The sequence below is a fragment of the Pithys albifrons genome, chromosome 18, assembly GCF_047495875.1.
Source record: "Pithys albifrons albifrons isolate INPA30051 chromosome 18, PitAlb_v1, whole genome shotgun sequence".
In the NCBI taxonomy this organism is placed as follows: domain Eukaryota; kingdom Metazoa; phylum Chordata; class Aves; order Passeriformes; family Thamnophilidae; genus Pithys; species Pithys albifrons.
Window position 1 is genome coordinate 8900732 of NC_092475.1, and position 18035 is coordinate 8918766.

An 18035-nucleotide genomic window follows, 5' to 3' on the forward strand; every position below is an offset into this window, starting at 1 on the left:
TCACAGTTTGGATTTGTCCTGGGGGGGACACACACTTTGGCTTTGGGGGCACACTCACAGTTTGGGTTTGGCTCTGGGGGGACACTCACATTTTGGCTTTATCTCTAGGGGTACACACACACTTTGGCTTTGGGGGCACACTCACATTTTGGCTTTGCCTCTGTAGTGACACTCCTGTTTTGGTTTTGGCTTTGCAGTGTTTTACACACAGGGAGGGCACTCACCCAGTGGCAGCACCCTCTGATAAAGCCACTGCTCTTCCATAGCAGCTTTGGGGGGAGACATGTTTCCTGGTTAAGGCTCGCTCTCCTGCTAAGGCTCGGCTTATCTAAAGAAATCACAGTGCAGGTCTATAGTTGCAGCAGTACATGATAATATATTTAAACTCTGGAACAGGAGAAGCCTTCTCTGAATTCTGAGACATTAATTTCAGTCCCTGCTGTGCTCACTTTCGTTAAGTTCTGCTCTCTCTCTCTCTGTGGCCTCCCTTTCTCCCACACGACCAAACAAAAGAACAGCTTCCCGCGACCTGGGCGAACTCTGCCTGCTGCACGTTTAGCACAGCCCAGAGGCGCTCAGGGAGGGCACGGCGAGGCCGATGCGGGGCCGGGCCGGGCAGGCGGAGGGTCCGGCCGGGCCTTCGGGCCTGGCCGCGCTCGGGATGGCTCTGCTGCCCGAGCCGCACAAAGATAATCGCTCAGGAAGTGTGGCGGCCAATCCGGTGCCGCCTTACATCGGGCGCCGCCGGCGCGGCCAATGTGCGCGCGGCTCTCATCGCACAGCGCTCACCCAGCGCCAGTGCCAAGCCCTCCCTGCCCGAGCACTGAGAGCCTGTCCTCCATGTTTTATAAGTATTGACATAACACTGTGTTAACAATGCATCCACAGAGGTAAGCCTTGCTTTTTACCTTGCTTTTTCTCGGAGGCCTGTGAGTTGTGGGTTGAGAGCGTGGTTCTCTGTGATTTCTCGTGCAAAACTCACACCACAGGCACTTATGTTGAGTTGGAGCTGTTTAAATTTTTGCTTTCTTGGGTCACATGGTTAGTAGCCATTAGCCACAGCTTTATTTTACAGCCTGGCAAAGCCTGGGCATACCTGGCTCTTCACAGGAGGATGGTGCTTTTAGAGTTTATCAAGATGCTGGTGTTCCAGAGGAGCTGTGTGTGCCTGAGCACTTTGCCAGCACTATTGTCCTGTGTCACATGCCTGCTGGAGAGAAAATGGAAGCTTAGGGAGCAGATGCATTTAACTGCCCTACAGGGAGCCAAGCAGGGATAATGGCAGACAGAAGAACAGGCAAGTTTACCTTTCTAAACAGTGAATGGACCAGCTAAGATAAGTTATCTCTGAGAAAATACGGGATTTTTAAAAACCTAGACATCAGCAAAAAGTGCTAATGGCAGATTGTAGATATTGGGCCTAGGTGGTGGTGTGCTGTTGCATCATGTTTTTTATGCAGCTTATCTTGACTTAAAATGATTATTGAACCTTTTTCCTTGCAGGGGTGATTAATACAACGCGTTTCTCTTTCAGAGGGACAATGTATGGTTAATATTTTGTTCCTTTAAAAGGGAGTTTTTATGCTGCAGGTTTTGGGAATGGGGTGCTGCTCAGTAAAATGCAGCAGTGCATCTGTTTTCAAATCTGATGCTTTATGGAAAATGCTTTTGAACTGTTAGCTTTCTTGTTTTACATAGTTGAAATAAACTAATGTACCTTTTATCTGTGCCTTTTTGTTTTACATTGTGTCAGCCACAGTTCTGTGTTGTGGGGTCCAGAAGATATAAAATCATGTGTGGTTCATGACAGTAGTACATGTTGTCCTCCTTTCTTGGTCTTTTTTCCCTTTTTTTTTAACTTTTGGTTTAATGCTACGTAATTGTTTCAAGAAATTCCTTTTTGATCAATTCCCAAATCTGCCAGCCTGTTGTATCTTCTTAACTGGAAAAATGAGAGGGGTGCCTGAACAGTTGGTAAGTAAGCAGCATGCTACTCTCTGAACATTTTTAATAGTTTTCCAAACATTTTGTTTTTACTGGGTCAGTCAGTGCAGGAGATGAAGTAACGTTAAGTGGTTAGTCATATAAAAAAAATCAGATTTCCTTAGCGTCCATTTTAAGGGACTTGTACATGTAAACTGTCCAGTTTGAATGCACTGTTTTTTTAATAATTTGTCTCTAAATTTTGAAGCTTTTACTTCCTGTTTACCTCTGGCCAGTGAAAAATATTCTACTTGCTGTTTGTTCATAGATCATTAATTACCATGTTTGCAGGGTGAGGTGCATTTTTGCTGTTCTTTGGGCTTTTTGGGTGTGATGAAAGTGTTAGTGCTCAGCAATGAAGTGACCTTATGAAGTAAATAATGCTTAATGAGCATATGTTTCTGATACAATACAAAGTGTAATCTCAGAGAAACTTGCTCGATTTATAACTAATTTAGAACATTTTGTGCCCTTTATGAAGATTTTAATTGTAGCGCTTGCATGCTTGTTTGAGCAAGCTGTTTGTCAGTGGTCACCAGGGCTCTTACAAAAGCAGAGGAAGGATGCTCTTTTGTGCTTTTAATGTGATTTTAGCACTTGTTTTAACAGTCTACACACATCCATGATTTTAGGGAAGAGCTGAGAGCCAGGCTCGCTTTGCAAAGGACTGCACTGAGCCACAGTACTTTCTAACTTTCCTAGACCCTCGCCATGTATTTGATAACATTCTGTAACACAGCAATTTACCTCTGGTTAGTTGTTTACCAGTGTGAGTATCTTACTTTGATTAACATCTGCCCCCCTCCCCCAGCCCCCCCTCCTCGTCTCCATCCCCCAGGATTAGATTATAAAAATGTCTTGTTCAGTTTGCAACCTGAAACACTGCTGGGTACCACTGAATTTCATGGGATAACATTTTTGTGTGCAGTTTTAATGCATTTTTCAGCATACACAAAAGTGCTGACACAGCTAGGAGGTTATTCTGGTTTTTGTTCTCCAGTTGCTTAAAATACCCAGAAATTATGTTTGCACAAATTTTTTTCTAATTGTAGTTTATACACATTAGCAGTTTACTTTCAGTCCTGAAGAGACAACAACAGAATGTTTGTTTAATATGAGGAAGCAGCAGTAAGTGTTCTGCAATCAGAGAGCTGGTATTAAAATGGCTCCCCCAGGTTTTGTTAAACCAGGATCTGTTTCAAATCTGCACCTCCAGACACGCTGCTGACAGTGAAGCACATTTGTGTGAGCCGCCCTCGTGCGTGTAACGAAACGTGGCATCCTGAGTCTGTTAAAGTTCACTATTTTTAATCACTCAAATACAATTCTTTTATAGTTCACAAAAAACAAATGTCTGCATTGCAGCAAGATGTCTGAGGCAAGGTAGGGGCAGCAGCAGCGCCGTCTCAGCTCAGCCCAATCGCACCGCGCCGCCAGCGCCGGAGCCAATTGCTGCTGCAGGCAGGGCAGAGATTGACAACTGCAGTGGCAAGACTGAGAAAGGCCTTCTGGAAATTTCTACCATCTTTGTTCCATCTAAGTAAAGCAAATTCAGCCAAGCTGAAGAATTTCATATATTTTTTTGGTGCTTTGTCAAGGTATGATGTTATCACTCACTTTCCTAGATTTCACTCTACTTTTTTTTCCTGCTCAGGACAGATGGAATGTGGGGTTTTGTTTAAGGGACAGACACAGGGGGAAAAGCACTTACGCTTCCTCCCCAAGATTTTCCTGGACTGGGTCTTGTTAATATCACAATGAGACAGGGCATGTATGCAGCAATGTAGCTGAGGTTTATTCAGCTTGTAGCAAATGGCCATTATTCTAAAATAACTAGAAGTTAATCGTATAATTGCACTGTAAGTTTTCTGGCTGCTAAAGAGTAATTTGAATTGCCAGGATGAATATGATTAGCCATTATTATTTAGTGCCAACATCCGGTTACTTTTGTAATTAACTGGACAAAGAATGCAGTGGGGGGAAAACAAAGGAGTGATCAGGATTATAAATCATGGTGAAAACAGTAGCTTTTTAAAAGCTTACATGCCTTTTTCATTCTTTGCAGGCAAACTGTTTTAGTTGGAAGCTAAATAGTGCTAGGGAAAAGCTGAGTAATTTCTTTAAACAAATGACACTACTTAACATACTGGGAATGAAAAAAATGCAGAGCATAAACCACTCCAAATGTGACATTCACCCCCCCTCACATTAGGTAGGAGTACTGAAATGTAGCAGAAACCCTACATGGCTGTTAAGGAAGCATGAAATAAAAGGAACTTCATGCTCAAAAATCACCAAGAGGGAGATTACATTACAAATGTGGCCCTTTAGATCACTGTCCACAAACTTCAGTTGGTTTGTCTTCCTGAGCTGTCTTCCATTTCGTGATACCTTTTTTGCTTGAGTTTTTGGTGTTGTTTTGTTCTATTTGTTTTCCTTTTTGCTTTGTTTTCAAGCATGTTGTACTGTATCACTTTTCAGCTACTGGCTGTGTGTGGATCCAGTAGCTGAAAAGTGATAGGTCATGGTCAGTTTTCCATAGTAATGGTACCACTCCAGCATAATTGGTTAAAGGGTGATAAATCTCAGTAAAAGCTCTCCTCTTCTCTGTATGGAATTCAGGGTATTAATTTGGATTTCCTAAATATCTTGAAATTTGAACATAACCTTTGCTGATGTAGAATGTAGTGGCCAGCCATTTTCAAATGTTGTTATTTGTGGATCCCCAGTGTTTTTCCCCTGGGCACGTGAATCCCATTAGAGTGAATTTAAGCTTGTTAGACCTGGTTTGATTTACTTGGTTATTGTCTGCAAACACCTTAGTGGTCCTGCACTGGCTTGGAGGGGTCTATAGGCTGGAAACCATCCTAGTAGGCCATCAAGCTTGGCCCTTTAAGTTGTATTCAGAAAGTATTTTAAATATATTCTTTAATAAACACGCCTTGTATTCATGGGTTAAAGTCTAATTTAGCAGTAGCTTCATAGGAACTGAGTTTCATTTATTTGATAGTTGTCTGTCATTCTGATGTTAACCCTTTACCACCCATTGTCACAGCATCTGTGCTTCACACTGTGAGATTAAAACCATGCTGTAACAGGATGTCAACAGTCTTAATTTAGCCAACATAACCCTTTACTTTCAAACATGTTTGTTCTCAAATTATATTTTTAGTGTCTGAAATTTGTAGCTGCTTGGTTGCCTTGCTTGGGCCTCAGTTGTATAAGTTTATAGGCTTAAAGATGACTGTATGAAGCTGAGGATCTCCCTCCCTCCCCTGATTTTTCTCTTTTGTGAAGCTATTTTGAATGGACACTGAATAGGAGTAAGGTTTTAAAAAGAACCTAAATGTTCTTTAAATGAAAAATAGATTTATTTGCTTGTTATCAGAGGTAACTCCTTAAACATTGCTGTGCATAGATAGGCAAACAAGCCTTTTGTGTATGTTAATTGCTTAATCCAAAATGCTATTTGCTTAATCCAAATGGGGCATTTTGCAGGGAATTCTCCAAAAGGAAATGTAAACCACGAGGTGCTCAAACTGGAGGGTGAAGCTAAAATTGAGTGATTTCCTTAGTAACCTGTGACTTCACAAATCTCCCTCTCTTGTGCCTTTTTAGTTAAACATTCGGATGTCAGGTGTCCTTTTGTCGTTCTTTACCATTTCTGATATTTAGATGCTCGCTCTGAATATTGCCCTGCTGTGTAAACAGGAGCTCCTGGTACTGAACAAAGTGCTCCCATTTTAGCTCCAGTCCAGCAGCGAGGCAGTGCAGTGCTGGCAGACGCCATTTTAGGAGCCTGCATAAATAGCATAGCTACCGATGAGTAAGAGACTGTTATAGGTGAGTGCTTATACAAAGCTGCTATTTATTCAGCAATGGCATGCTAATATTTTTTTGTCACATTTTTATTGAATGCAGGGTTGGTTTTTTTTTTTGAAATCATTATTTAGAATTGCTGCTCACAGATGTGATACAGGCAGGAATTATCTTAAGGATGGAATTCAGTTTTAGTGCTTATAGTCCTTTTTTTTGTTGTGTTTTCTGTTAATTAAAAGGAAAAAATACTTCCATAAATATATAGGTCTTGATGTGGAGTTAATGTGTTATTCCCTGATGTGGGTCTAGATTGTGTCTGTGGGCATTAGCTGTTTCGAATGGTTTTCCATATCTGTCAGTTTTTCTTGGTTAAATGTCAAGGTGCAGTAGTTCATCTGCAACTTTTAATTGCTCTTTGTAGTTAATATAGGTTAGAGCAGCTTTGAATATTCTTGTACATGGATATTTTTCCAGGTAAGTACCACTGTTAGTAAAGGAATGATTTTTCCTAAACAGAAAAGTCAGTATTTTATATAGTGGTGTGAAATTTGAAAAACTGAATTTTATATTTAAAAAAAACACTCTCTCTTCAGTTTGGCAGAGAACATATTGAAAAATTAAGCAGCTAAGTTCTTTTTTTACCTAAGTATCAATAAACCTTGTATGTTTGCAATCCTTATTTTTTTTTCTTTATGTGCCCAACTCTCCCCAAAGGAATAACCTCCACCTCTTCTATCCTCATTCAGACATGTTAAACTAATTTGTATGAAACAAATTAGTTTAACATTCTAGAAAACAATTTCTTCTCTTTTTTTTTCTTTTGTTGTGGTAAGTTTTGTCAATATGTGTAGGGAAGTTTTAAATGATTTATTGATGTTCTGTTCAATTGACAGTGAAACTGGCAAAGCTTAAATTTCAGATGTGTTCTTAAAACATGTTTCCTTGTGTTCATTCACCTTAATGAGGAATTGAGTAGCTGTCAGAATGTCATAAGGTGTTTATTGTATTCATCTGGGTACTTAATTGAGTGAATTTCAGTATCATTTCTGGTTTGCAGCCTCAGAGCATCCCATTCATACTTGCATGGCAGTAATGCTGAAATAACTGCTCTCAGCCCTGCAAAAATGAATTCTCAAAATAAAACTCTCTAGAATAGTCTGCTTGATCACACAGTTCTTGTTTCCATAGAACTACATGTTTGTTCATAGTTATTTTGCTGCTGCTCTTAATTTTCCTTTTATTTTGTTGTGGATAATAGTAAGGTACCTCTGATTCAGGACCTGCTTTTCTGGAATTATTTAATTGGAAATCTTTTGCTTAATGAAACTTCTGCATTTAGAAGTTTATGCTTTATAAGGTGCAAAGGTGAAAAGATGTATCAGCTTTAGGAAAGTTACTGTAAACTTATTGTGAATTGTTACAATGTATTTACAAACTTGAGTCTCCAGTATGACCACCACAGTCCTCGCTGCCACCATGTCATGTTGTGCAAGTCATTCTACATTACAGCAAATAAAACACTGGGAGAGGCTTTTGAAGAGCTGTGAATGTGAAATATCTTTTATAGTTATGTCTAAAACATTCACTTAGTGTTCCTCCCCAATAATTTTTTGTCAGAACAGTATCAGTGATTTTCTTATATACTTAATTGCTTGTGCCCTTAAAAGATTAATTATGGCAGAGGATATGGAGGTGCATCTGTTCCTCTGAGGCTCAGTTTTCATGGTGCAGTAGGTAATTGCTGGATTTGGAGTGAGCTGTGGGTTGTGCACAGGGTGCACATGTGTGTGCAGGGAATGTGCTCCTCCGTTCCTAAGGAAAATGGGCACTCAAGTGGCGAGTGCTTTAAGTGTTGATCTGTACTTCAAAGCTCTGGAAGTCTGTTGCAGGCATCTTTTATGTGATGTTTGCATCCCTGACCATGGCAAGGGAATTGGAACCAGGTGATCTTCAGGGTCCCTTCCAACCCAAACCAGTGTATCATTCTGTGATTCATTGTATCAGAGATGTGATACGATACTTTGTTCATCTTGGAACTGTTTATGAAGAATCCTTCTGTCTGTAGATCTATTGAAAGAACACTCAAAATGGGGATGGAGGAAACTGGCTCAGTTTCCTAGATTAAGCTCATTATCTGGGGAGAGACAGATTTAGAGCTGAAAACCCCTCCTGTGTTGTAACTAATACACAGGAGTCGTGCCCTGTAACCCTCTGTAGGACTGGGATTGGGCCCAGGGCACAGAACATCCTCAGTCAGCCTGTAAGGTCCCCTGGTACTTTGGTCAGGGAAGTAGGAGCAGTTCCTGTTCTGGTGTTGCTGTATTGATCCATCACTCCCGGTTCTCATCCAGGATCACAGAATCATAGAATCGATTGGGTTTAAAAAGACCTCCGAGATCATCAAGTCCAACCCTTGGTCCAACTCCAGTCCCTTTACCGGATCATGGCACTCAGTGCCACGTCCAGTCTCAGTTTAAAAACCTCCAGGGATGGGGAATCCACCCCCTCTCTGGGCAGCCCATTCCAATGCCTGAGCACTCTCTCTGCAAAGAATTTTTTTCTGATCTCCACCTTTAGTTTCCCCTGGCAGAGCTTGAGCCCATCGTGCCCCCTTGTCCTATTGCTGAGTGCCTGGGAGAAGAGACCAACCCCCACCTGGCCAGAACTTCCCTTCAGGTAGTTCTAGACAGTGCTGAGATCACCTCTGAGCCTCCTCTTCTCCAGGCTGAACACCCCCAGCTCCCTCAGCCTCTTCCCACAGCCCCACAGCACTTGTGTTCCAGTCCCTTCTCCAGCCTCGTTGCTCTTCTCTGGCCCCACTCCAGCCCCTCAATCTCTTTCCTGAACTGAGGGGCCCAGAACTGAACACAACACTCAAGGTGTGGCCTCCCCAAGGCAGAGTACAGGGGAAGGGGTCACTGCCCTGGGCCTGCTGGCCACGCTATTTTTGATCCAGGACAGGATCCCATTGGCCTTCTTGGCCACCTGGGCACACTGTTGGCTCATGCATAACTCTGTGTATTTTAATACTGACTTGGAACAAGTACTGCATCTTTGTTGTTGTATCATGTTCCTCTGAGGTTGTGATTTGAACAAAATGCATTTGATGGGTTTGAATGAGTCTGGAATAATATGATTGCTTTAATGTAGCTCAAATGTCAGCTGCTGCTAAAAGGATGTTGCCCTTTCCCCCCATCCCCATGTGTGGCTCTCCCATTTTCTGCGTGTCCAGCTGCACAGTGACCTACATCACAGGACTGATCCTGTTAAAATGGATGGGATTTCTGGAACATGGAGTTAAGGATTGGGGAAACCATTTCTTTTAGTAGCAGCATGTGTAAAATGATCGAAAGTCTTCAGACTGAGTTTTGTAAAGACTTGTATGTCCCAGTCTGTGTCTGAAACTGGATCTGTATTTTAAAACCAGATAATGTGCACTGCGAGATTACTTTACTCTTGACAGAATTCTTGTGTTTGATTACGCTGCCTGTATTTATTATTGATCATTATACATGATATTTTAAAAATAGGAGTTTTGATACAGTTTGGTGATATTGAAATAGGATTTTATAAAGAGGGAGGGAAAGAAAAAAAACCTGATGCAACACTGGAACAGAACAATGAGCCCATCCCATGAGCCCATCTCTTCCCATTGCTTAGGAGAACGGGCAGAGGCAAATGGTGCATAAGATGTGTTGGTGTGTGTAGCCCATTGCCAGCTCCTCTTTGCTGGAGGCCCCTGGGAAAGGGTGTAACAAATGCGCAGGATAATTGATCTGCCCATGCACAGTAAATGGGAGAGCATTGCAGTGTGGTCAGCTGTGTTATGCATTTAATCTGCCCATGCCAAATAAATCTGAGAAGTATCGTGCTACAGTCAACTGTGCTACACATTTACCCTAATTCTGGTCATGTGGGTGCCTCTCCTTGCTCCTGAAATGATCAGAATAGTCCATGAGATGGAAGGTGGCTGCTGGTTCAGCAGAACTTCCCTTCAGTGTTTTGTGACTTTAAAGAGCTTAATTTGTAAATTATTTCTCTATACAAGTGGCAAGTAGAGAATAAGGATTTATGGAATTCATGGATCTTCTCAGCTTTGGGTTTTCCATACACTGAGCTTGGTTAATTTGTATTTAAAATTTTTGCTGACATAACTGTATTGTTTAGAAGTGTGAAAGGACTTGCAACCCAACCCCCCAGTAGCTGCTGGTTAATTAAAAGTAGTTTTGTCAAATACCAGAATAAAAAGTCCTGCTGCTGTGAAGTTTTACTTTGTTTAGGAATCTCTTTTAACTTATACCCCTAACAAAGCTCCTGCTAATATAAACTGTTTGTCAGGCTGAAGAGATTCTCTGGTATAAATGTAACCAAGTCCTCACTGTTGTTTCCGAACTCTGATGATCTCTCTCAGGCAGGTTTATACACAGCGGCTAAAGGAAAGGTCTCTATCTGTCCTCTTGGCCTCTGTCCCTAGACCCGAGGTGGGTGAATGGAACCCCAGTCCACTCCACAGCAGCAGAAACTGATAATCTGCCATATCAGTGTAACCAGGTACCAGCAGCAACCATGAACAGCCTGAGCAGTAAATTGTCACTGTAGAGGAGAGTATCTACACCCCCTGTGGCTGTTGTGCTCTAGTGGACACTGTGATACCTTCCTGAGGCACCAGAGCCTCATTTGTCTGTCATTTTGCATTTGGGTTTGCATCATTGTATGTTTTCTTTTACCTTTCTGTTCTGATAGTCAGATCTCCAAAACTGATGTGTAGATCAATGTTCATTCCCATTCAATTTTCCTCTCCCTTCCTCTTTCCCCAAAGTGACTTAATTAGTCAAATTCATTGAGTTGCTTTCTTGTGTGGCACCACTATGAAAGTAGAAAATATCAGAATGTCAGAGGTAGTTTGTAAAAGTTTAATCCTTCCTACAGCAAATGAAAACTGACTATGTAAGATTGAAAGTAACAGCTCTATACTGTTTACTCTTTATTATGGTTAATAGTTGGTGGAATTGTATTGCCAATAAATTATAAATATTCAGTTTTCTGTTATGTAGTCTTGTTTAAAGTGATTTATTTGATACTTTTTAAAATTGCATTTTACCTTCTAATTTTGCAGGTTGTGCTGTGTTAGTAAGTCTGTTACCTCAGCTGATCTGCTCACGAACGTTGATGAGCATTTAAATGTTGGCAGGCATCTGTCCACGGGGTTTATTTTAGGTTAGAAGCTCCAAGGAACAGAATTCCTGTTTCTCTGTCACACACATACAACTTATGCACACACTGCCATAATCTTCAGTACTTCTTACGAGACTGTCATTAGTATGAGAATGTTACTTCTGTGATGGGTAACTTTCAGTATGTTTGTGTACCTGGATTGTTTCTCAACATGTTTTGATCAATGTATACCCTGGCAAACATCAGGCTTTTCATTTCATCAGCAATTTTAGTATAGTTGTGTTTGACAATGTTACTTCATGGATAGGAGTTAGACATGAAAACAATGTGATCTCCAAGTATTCTAATTCACTTTTTTGAATCCTGCAGCTTGGCTGAAGAGGAAATAAAGGCAGAGCAGGAGGTGGTGGAGGGGATGGACATCTCCACTCGATCCAAAGGTGAGTAAGAGGAGTATTTCATTTTGGTTCTACAACACAACTATTTGTAAACAGGATACAGAAATTGTGTCATTTACCATGAAGTTTCTCTTGAGTGAAGGCTCAAGATTTCATTGTATTTTTTACAATGACTATTGTATGTTAGAAAGTGTTTTAATTCTTGTTTCGTTTTCGTTACACATCAAACCTACACACACATATTTCAGTGTTTATGAATAACTAAGGGTAAATTGTAAAAAAAAATCAACCTGATGTATTATCTCACTTATTATGGCTTCCTTTAAAGTAATTTTAGATTGGCAATGTAGGAGAAAATAGTAGTAGCAGCAACAAAACTAATAAGGTAATATTTCCTACAGTAATGAATCCTATTTTTTCTAAGAATAAAGAATCACAGTGGCATTTCTGTTTGCACAGAAATTTGTCCCCTGAGCAGTCTGTGTTTCATCAACGTGTATCCATTCATGACATGAATTAAACTTGGTGGAATTGCAGGTGTCTGAGAGTTTCTGTCCTTCTGGTTTCTGGACCTTTTCCTTTGAACAAGTTATTACAGGCAAATGATGTTATCTCTCAGTATAAAGAAAGCTAAATGTGTAACCACATCTATGACTGTAAATATTCCCATTGTCATTTGGAGTGGGGGAACAGAAAAGTCCTTCAATCAGAAACTCACACGGAATTTACTCCAGTTCATTATAATTGACTGCCAGGTGCCTGTCCATCTCCTTTTGTACTTGCAATTGACTTTGCAGCTGAGTTTACCTGAATGCCATTTCTGTAAAATAGCAGCAGTAGGTACTACCATCCTTTTAAAATTCTAGTGCATACCCACTTACTCTTCACATTTCTACAACAAGGGTCCTAAGTTGAGTTACTCTGAACGTGCAGATGGAATTGTCTTGAAAGCATGGCACACATCATCTGCTTTGCTGTGTTTTTAAATGAGGTAGCTTGGGTAGATAGCGTGGTTATAAGATTGAATTCAGGTTTTACTTGCACTAAGAGACAGTACATTTTCTTGTTTCAGTTCTCATGGTATGGTTATATGAGATGGTACATGTGATCTGGCACCTCAGAATAATAGAATCACTTCTTCCATTTGTCCCTTCTCCCTGGCCTTTTCTCTATTCTCTCCTGCTATTGCACATCAATCTCCATTATTAAACTGCTTTTGGTGTTTACTTCTCTCTATATTTCAATTTTCTAGGTCAGCAGAAAGTAAATATTTCAGTTGCTTTAATGATTGCTGCTGAGTGGGGTAAGCTCCCAGCTCTGCACTCACACCACTTACTTCCTTTGTGGTGCTTGTCACATCCCACCCACTTGAACTTTATACTCAACTGAAACATTTTTCTGCTGTTGTAGTGACCGGTTTGTTTGTGAAAGAGTTTGATAATGTAAGAACTTGGTATAAGAGACAATGGGGGTTATTAAATGCATTTAGCTGCCCATGAAATCTCATCTTCATTTCTCTTTAGAAAGACTTCAGCCCACTTATTAGTGCTAATAAGAATTTCACATGCATCAAGTGAGTTAAACTATTACTTATGTGACTCTGACATAATCAATGTCTAAAAGTCACTTACGAGTCTAATACCTGCCCATGTAGATGTCTGCATTTTAGTTCTGTTGCTTTACTTTGCCCAGAAACAGGTTTATGGGCCATACAAAAAGATGCAAAGATGCCATTTCCTTTTTTACTTTTTTTTTTCTGTAGGGTTAAGATGAAGTTTCCTAGGACAGTGAGCTGACTTAATATTATCTCATGGTTATTGGAAGGGTCAGTCTTTCATCTCCCAACCGTCTCAGCCACGTGATCTTCCAGCTTCTCTTGCTCTGATCAGTTAAAATTGGTCTATTCGGAGGGATTTAACATCGCAGAAATAGGCTCATGTTTTTATACTGTTTACTGTTTATACAAGCCCTGAACCAGCTGAAGACAAAGCCAGTCTCACACCATGCTGGTTTAGGGTGACCCAGCCTGCCATTGTGTGGAATCACCAGTCTGTGCATAGAAATCTTAGTGTTTTAAATACCAGTGGGAATGATCTGAATGGCCTTTGTACCTCACCGTAGTAGAGATAAAACTTAACAGTTTGAATTATGTGAAGAATAATAATAAGATACTGATTTGATTTGGTTGGTGTGTTGAATTGGACATGAATCTTGATAAAACCCCTGCCAGCACCATTCTAAGGACAGGAATAACAACCACCCACCCCAGGCACTTACAGGTTTGTAATTTTTTTCATTGAACAATGTGGGTTGCAAAGAAATCTTGAGATTTGCCTGTAAGCCATCTCTCTATGTGGTGTGCCCAGCCTAACCTGTGAATTAGTGGTAGAACTTTATAATAGTTGAATATGCAGTTTTTCACAGAAAATAAAAGAACCATAAATGTCATCTCCAAGAGCTGGCCACATTACAGGCCTTTTACAATGAATCTTTGTGGATTCCTGTTATATGATTTAGGCAAATTTCTCTGTTAGTCCAGTGTGGTGTTTCTGCAGCAGAAAGTTACAATCCAGAATTTTAAAACTTACTGTACTCTGTGTTAGGCATTAAAACCAGAGAAAAGCTCTGAACTGGTGGGACAGTGGCAGCACTGTCTCGACTTGTAGCATTATCCTGTGCAGAGTTCTGCTTTGTGTGTTTTAGAAAGGATGTAGATGAGGAAGTTGACCCTATATAGACAAACCTGAAGGGGAGCACACAGCTCTTTGGGCTTTGTTTGGTTCTTTTGATGGTGTGAGAAACCTGTGCAGGAGATCAATCCATGTTATTGTGTCACTTCACACTTGGCCTAGAGAAGCGGATGTGCTGCAGGTCTGTAACCTGACTTGCCCTGCTGCAGTTTGTACAGCTCATGTCAGGCTGTCTCTGAAGAACATTGTAGGAAAATAAATTTAATTGCTTTAAAACCAATTAGCCTGATGCAGCCTCTTCATGAACATTGTTGTTTTGGTACAAGCAGTTTAATTGGTATAAATCAATTCCAGTTCAGTTTAAGCTAAACTAAACCCATGCGTTGTTTAATCTACAGCACGGGTGTTAACACAGCCTTTGAATTGGTCTAAGTAACTGTGGTGGTTTCAAAGCAGCCTAAGCTGGTCAAACTGCTCAATGCAGCAGTTTTGTCCACTTCCTTCCATGCCTAAGGTGGCAGGAAACTGATTGAACCATAAAACCTGAACAGTTTTCTGCTGGCTTAGTGTGCTGAAACAGCCTGGTAGGCTGCCAGAACTGGCTTGAGAGAAGGCAGGAATACACCAGTTGAGTGCAGGGGGTACAGAGCTTTGTTAGGAAGCATTTAGATGGGGTCAGGCTGTAATGAAATCAGAGCTTAAAACCATTGCTTACACTTAATACATTATAATGTAAGAGTGACTCCATAGCTGGGATCAGGGCTGTGCAGCCCTGTGTTTATCTCCATCTGCATTCCTCTGCTCTTCTTGGGCTTCTGCTGTTGCACAATCAGCTGCATCAGCAGCTGATTTAGCAAAAAATTAATCATTTTTTGTAGTACCAGTTTTGCCTGAATCACGAGCTAATTAACCCCAATATTACACAAAAGTGCCTGTCTGCAAAAAGTTATGGGTACAGATAAGCTGTTGAGGTGGGAAAGAGGAGTAGAGTTAGTGTAGCAGTTACAATTTAGATGTTTATAAACTGTGCATGTTCAGTTTTGCTAAAAACAAGGTTTTAAAATGCACTGCTCTTGATGAGAACAAGAAGGCCCAAGGTAATTGAGAACTGGAAATGGGAAATGACAGCTTAAAGAGAATGCAGAGAGTCCAGAAACATAAAATGGAGTCAACAGAGGATTGCTGGTCAATGAAGAAGAAAGGCCATGGATTAGATTATTATATTTTGTCCTCTGCATATGATACATTAACATGTCCAACAGAAACATCTTATTATGTTTCTGTTCCAGCCCTAAGGACTACTTTTTAACCTTGTTTACTAAATATTTCAAGATGGAGCTTGCAAGGTTTCTGGATAAATGCCTAAGCATTTCCAGGTTGTGGTTCCAGAGCAGCATAACAAACTTAATTGTTTGGTGCAATTCTGTCTTCACTTGTACTTGTTCTCTTTGGACAGAATGAACTTTCCACTGGGTTTTGACTTCCATGTAGGTTGTTTTCATGCATTTCAGCCTGGTACTGGAACCATTCCCTGCTTAGTGCCCAGTCAGAAGGAGCTTTTAAACTTTCTTCTTCCCATCATCAGTCATGCATTTCCTTTACATCTGTGCTGGCTCTTAGCCAGTCCTCTTCTCTGCCAGTTAAGGACTTGGGTGTAGAGGTAGTTTTCTACCTATTTATCTCCCTGAACCAGACTGTTGGGGAGTTGAACAGATGTTGGACATGGCTGGGAGCAGCCTGGCCCAACAGGGACAGCTGGTCATGGTCTTAGCTTGGCATAAAATCAAATACTGCTTGATATGGTGGGAGTTCTGACTTTTACAGCTTTTGCACTGCTGCAGGTTTGTGTTGAAGGCTTTGGTTGTGGGGGCTCCTCTCAGGGGTGAAATGTTCAGCCATTATGAGTAAAATACAAAATTACTAATTAAATGGAATCCCTGATTGTATTATATATTTTGCAACAGTTTCATCGTAGTATATACATCGTGTATCAACTTTTTTTGGGTGATATCAAGTATTTAATCACACAGAGATGGAGATTCTTACTGCAAAGTGGAACAAAGTCTGAGACTCCTCCAGTGCAGAGGCGGCAGCCCCGGCCTTTGTCTGTAATGCAGAGCCCTTGGTTGTCAGGAATTAGCGCGGGGTCCTCAGGAGCGCCTCGGGGCAGCAATTCCCCTCGGCCACACCGTACAGCTCTTGCCTTGCCAGCTGTTGGGAAGTGTTTCTTTTTCTTCCAAAGCCCTACATTGAAGAAACAAGTAACAGTGTCTTTTTGTACTTTGTGTAAAACTGTAACATAGGAGGAGTTCGTCAGAATTTACACAACCATGGCTGACCTCTGTTATTTATTACATTAAGCAACTGGATTGAGTTAATTACATCAGCTGAAGTTTCTGGAATGTAAACAGGGCTTTAGTGGTTGATTGCAGTTGCATCATGTTTCAGAGTTCTGGCAGAGGGTTGAAATGGCTCAAAGTGGAGTGTAAATTCTGACAGATTTATCCATGATTTTAAGTGTTTTGAAGATAAATTAACCTTGCTATACTATTATAGGTATTTGATTTGAAAAATCATAAATCTATTAACAACTCTTCAGGATAATAAATTTAACTGGAAGGTTTCACAGCTCTGGAATTCATATCAGTTATTAATTGAAACCTCTTCTGTCAAATTGGACTAGAATTAGTATTGCTGTTCCCTTGCAGGTTTCTTCATTGATTTCTCCCCATACCATTTTAAAGTACAGGTGTTCAGAGGTTTTGAGGAGGAGGAAAGAAGAAAGAAGTGACAGTCTAGGTGGAAGTCAGTCTTCTGGTTTTGTTCTTGTTCCTTCTAAAGACACAGGTTACACATTTCTGTGGGGTAATGGCAGCTTAAGGAGCCTTCAGTCACCTTTGTTTTCTTGTACCTCCTTTCACACTGCCTTCTTTTTTAAGCTAAGCCAGCTGTTTCCCTTAGCCATCAAATGAATTCTTCATGAAACTGCATTCATTAAATTTTTATTCTTTTGTTATTTCATCGAATTTAATTCCTTGATTTGGTTCACCAAATGTTGGCAGAACTCTTTGTGTCATAATAAAAGGCATAATCTGGCACTGGGAATTAGGGTTAACATGAGAAGCCTTGGGCTGGCTGTTTAAGTGACACTTGTGCTGAGTGTCTGATTTGCAAGGAACTGTTGTCTGCACTTCTAGCTGGAAACATGATTCAGAATTTTGCATATTTGACCCACTTACACTGAGACATCAAAAACCTCCTTACATAATAGAAAACTCATTGGTGTAACTAAGTCTCAGTTTACTGATGTCGCCTGAGAGATTGAAATAATGGTTCCACTGAAGAAATACATTGCTGTTCCTGGCTTCTGGAAACCCAGCATGACTTTATCACGAATAATACTGAAAAGCATTTTAAATTTTTGTTGTTGTTATTTTGTTTATTTTGTTTTGTTACTGTTGTTTAAACCAATGTGTTTCTGGGTTTACCTCTTCTCACTTTCTGAAAATTTCTAGAACAGGAAAGTTCAGTTCTACAAGTAGTAAAGAGGTAATTTTTCATAGAATTTGTGTCTAAAATATAAGAAAATTAAGTACAAAATTTGAATAACTAATACTGTTCAGGAAAGTATAGTAAACTTGATGTAGGTAAGGCAATTTTTTGATTGTACTTTATTTTGAAATGCAAAAATTTTCTTCACATCCACCCTATCTGAAAAAATGATAATTCTTTTGCTAATACAAAAAGCTTTTATCCTGCAATTTCCACACTTTTTCAGGAGGCTTTTGTTTTGTTTGCCTAACTTTTTGAATTTTACAATCATGGTGTATTGTAATTCTGATTTGCTCAGTCTTTTCTCATTTGGCCTGCAATCCATTGCATTGAGGATACAACACTAAGGCAATATGTTCTGATCCAAGTCAGACCTGCCACACTGACATCCTCTTTCACATCAGCCACATTTCCATCC

At 40.4% G+C, this 18035-nt stretch overlaps 1 protein-coding gene across 8 annotated transcripts in view; it reads left to right on the forward strand.

Moving 5' to 3' along the window:
* The first annotated feature begins 801 nt into the window (after window positions 1-801).
* Window positions 802-18035, forward strand: part of ZMYND8 (zinc finger MYND-type containing 8) — a 51287-nt gene continuing 34053 nt past the window's right edge. For 4 of the 8 annotated variants that reach the window (XM_071573264.1, XM_071573257.1, XM_071573262.1 and 1 more), the window contains exons 1-2: window positions 802-890; window positions 11347-11417. In XM_071573264.1, coding sequence (XP_071429365.1) covers window positions 877-890; window positions 11347-11417 — 85 coding nt within the window. In that variant the 5' untranslated portion in view covers window positions 802-876. Of the gene's footprint in view, window positions 891-1104; window positions 1298-1822; window positions 1975-3503; window positions 3582-5668; window positions 5827-11346; window positions 11418-18035 lie in introns of those variants that run through there. The other 4 variants (XM_071573258.1, XM_071573260.1, XM_071573261.1 and 1 more) reach the window with 4 other exon arrangements.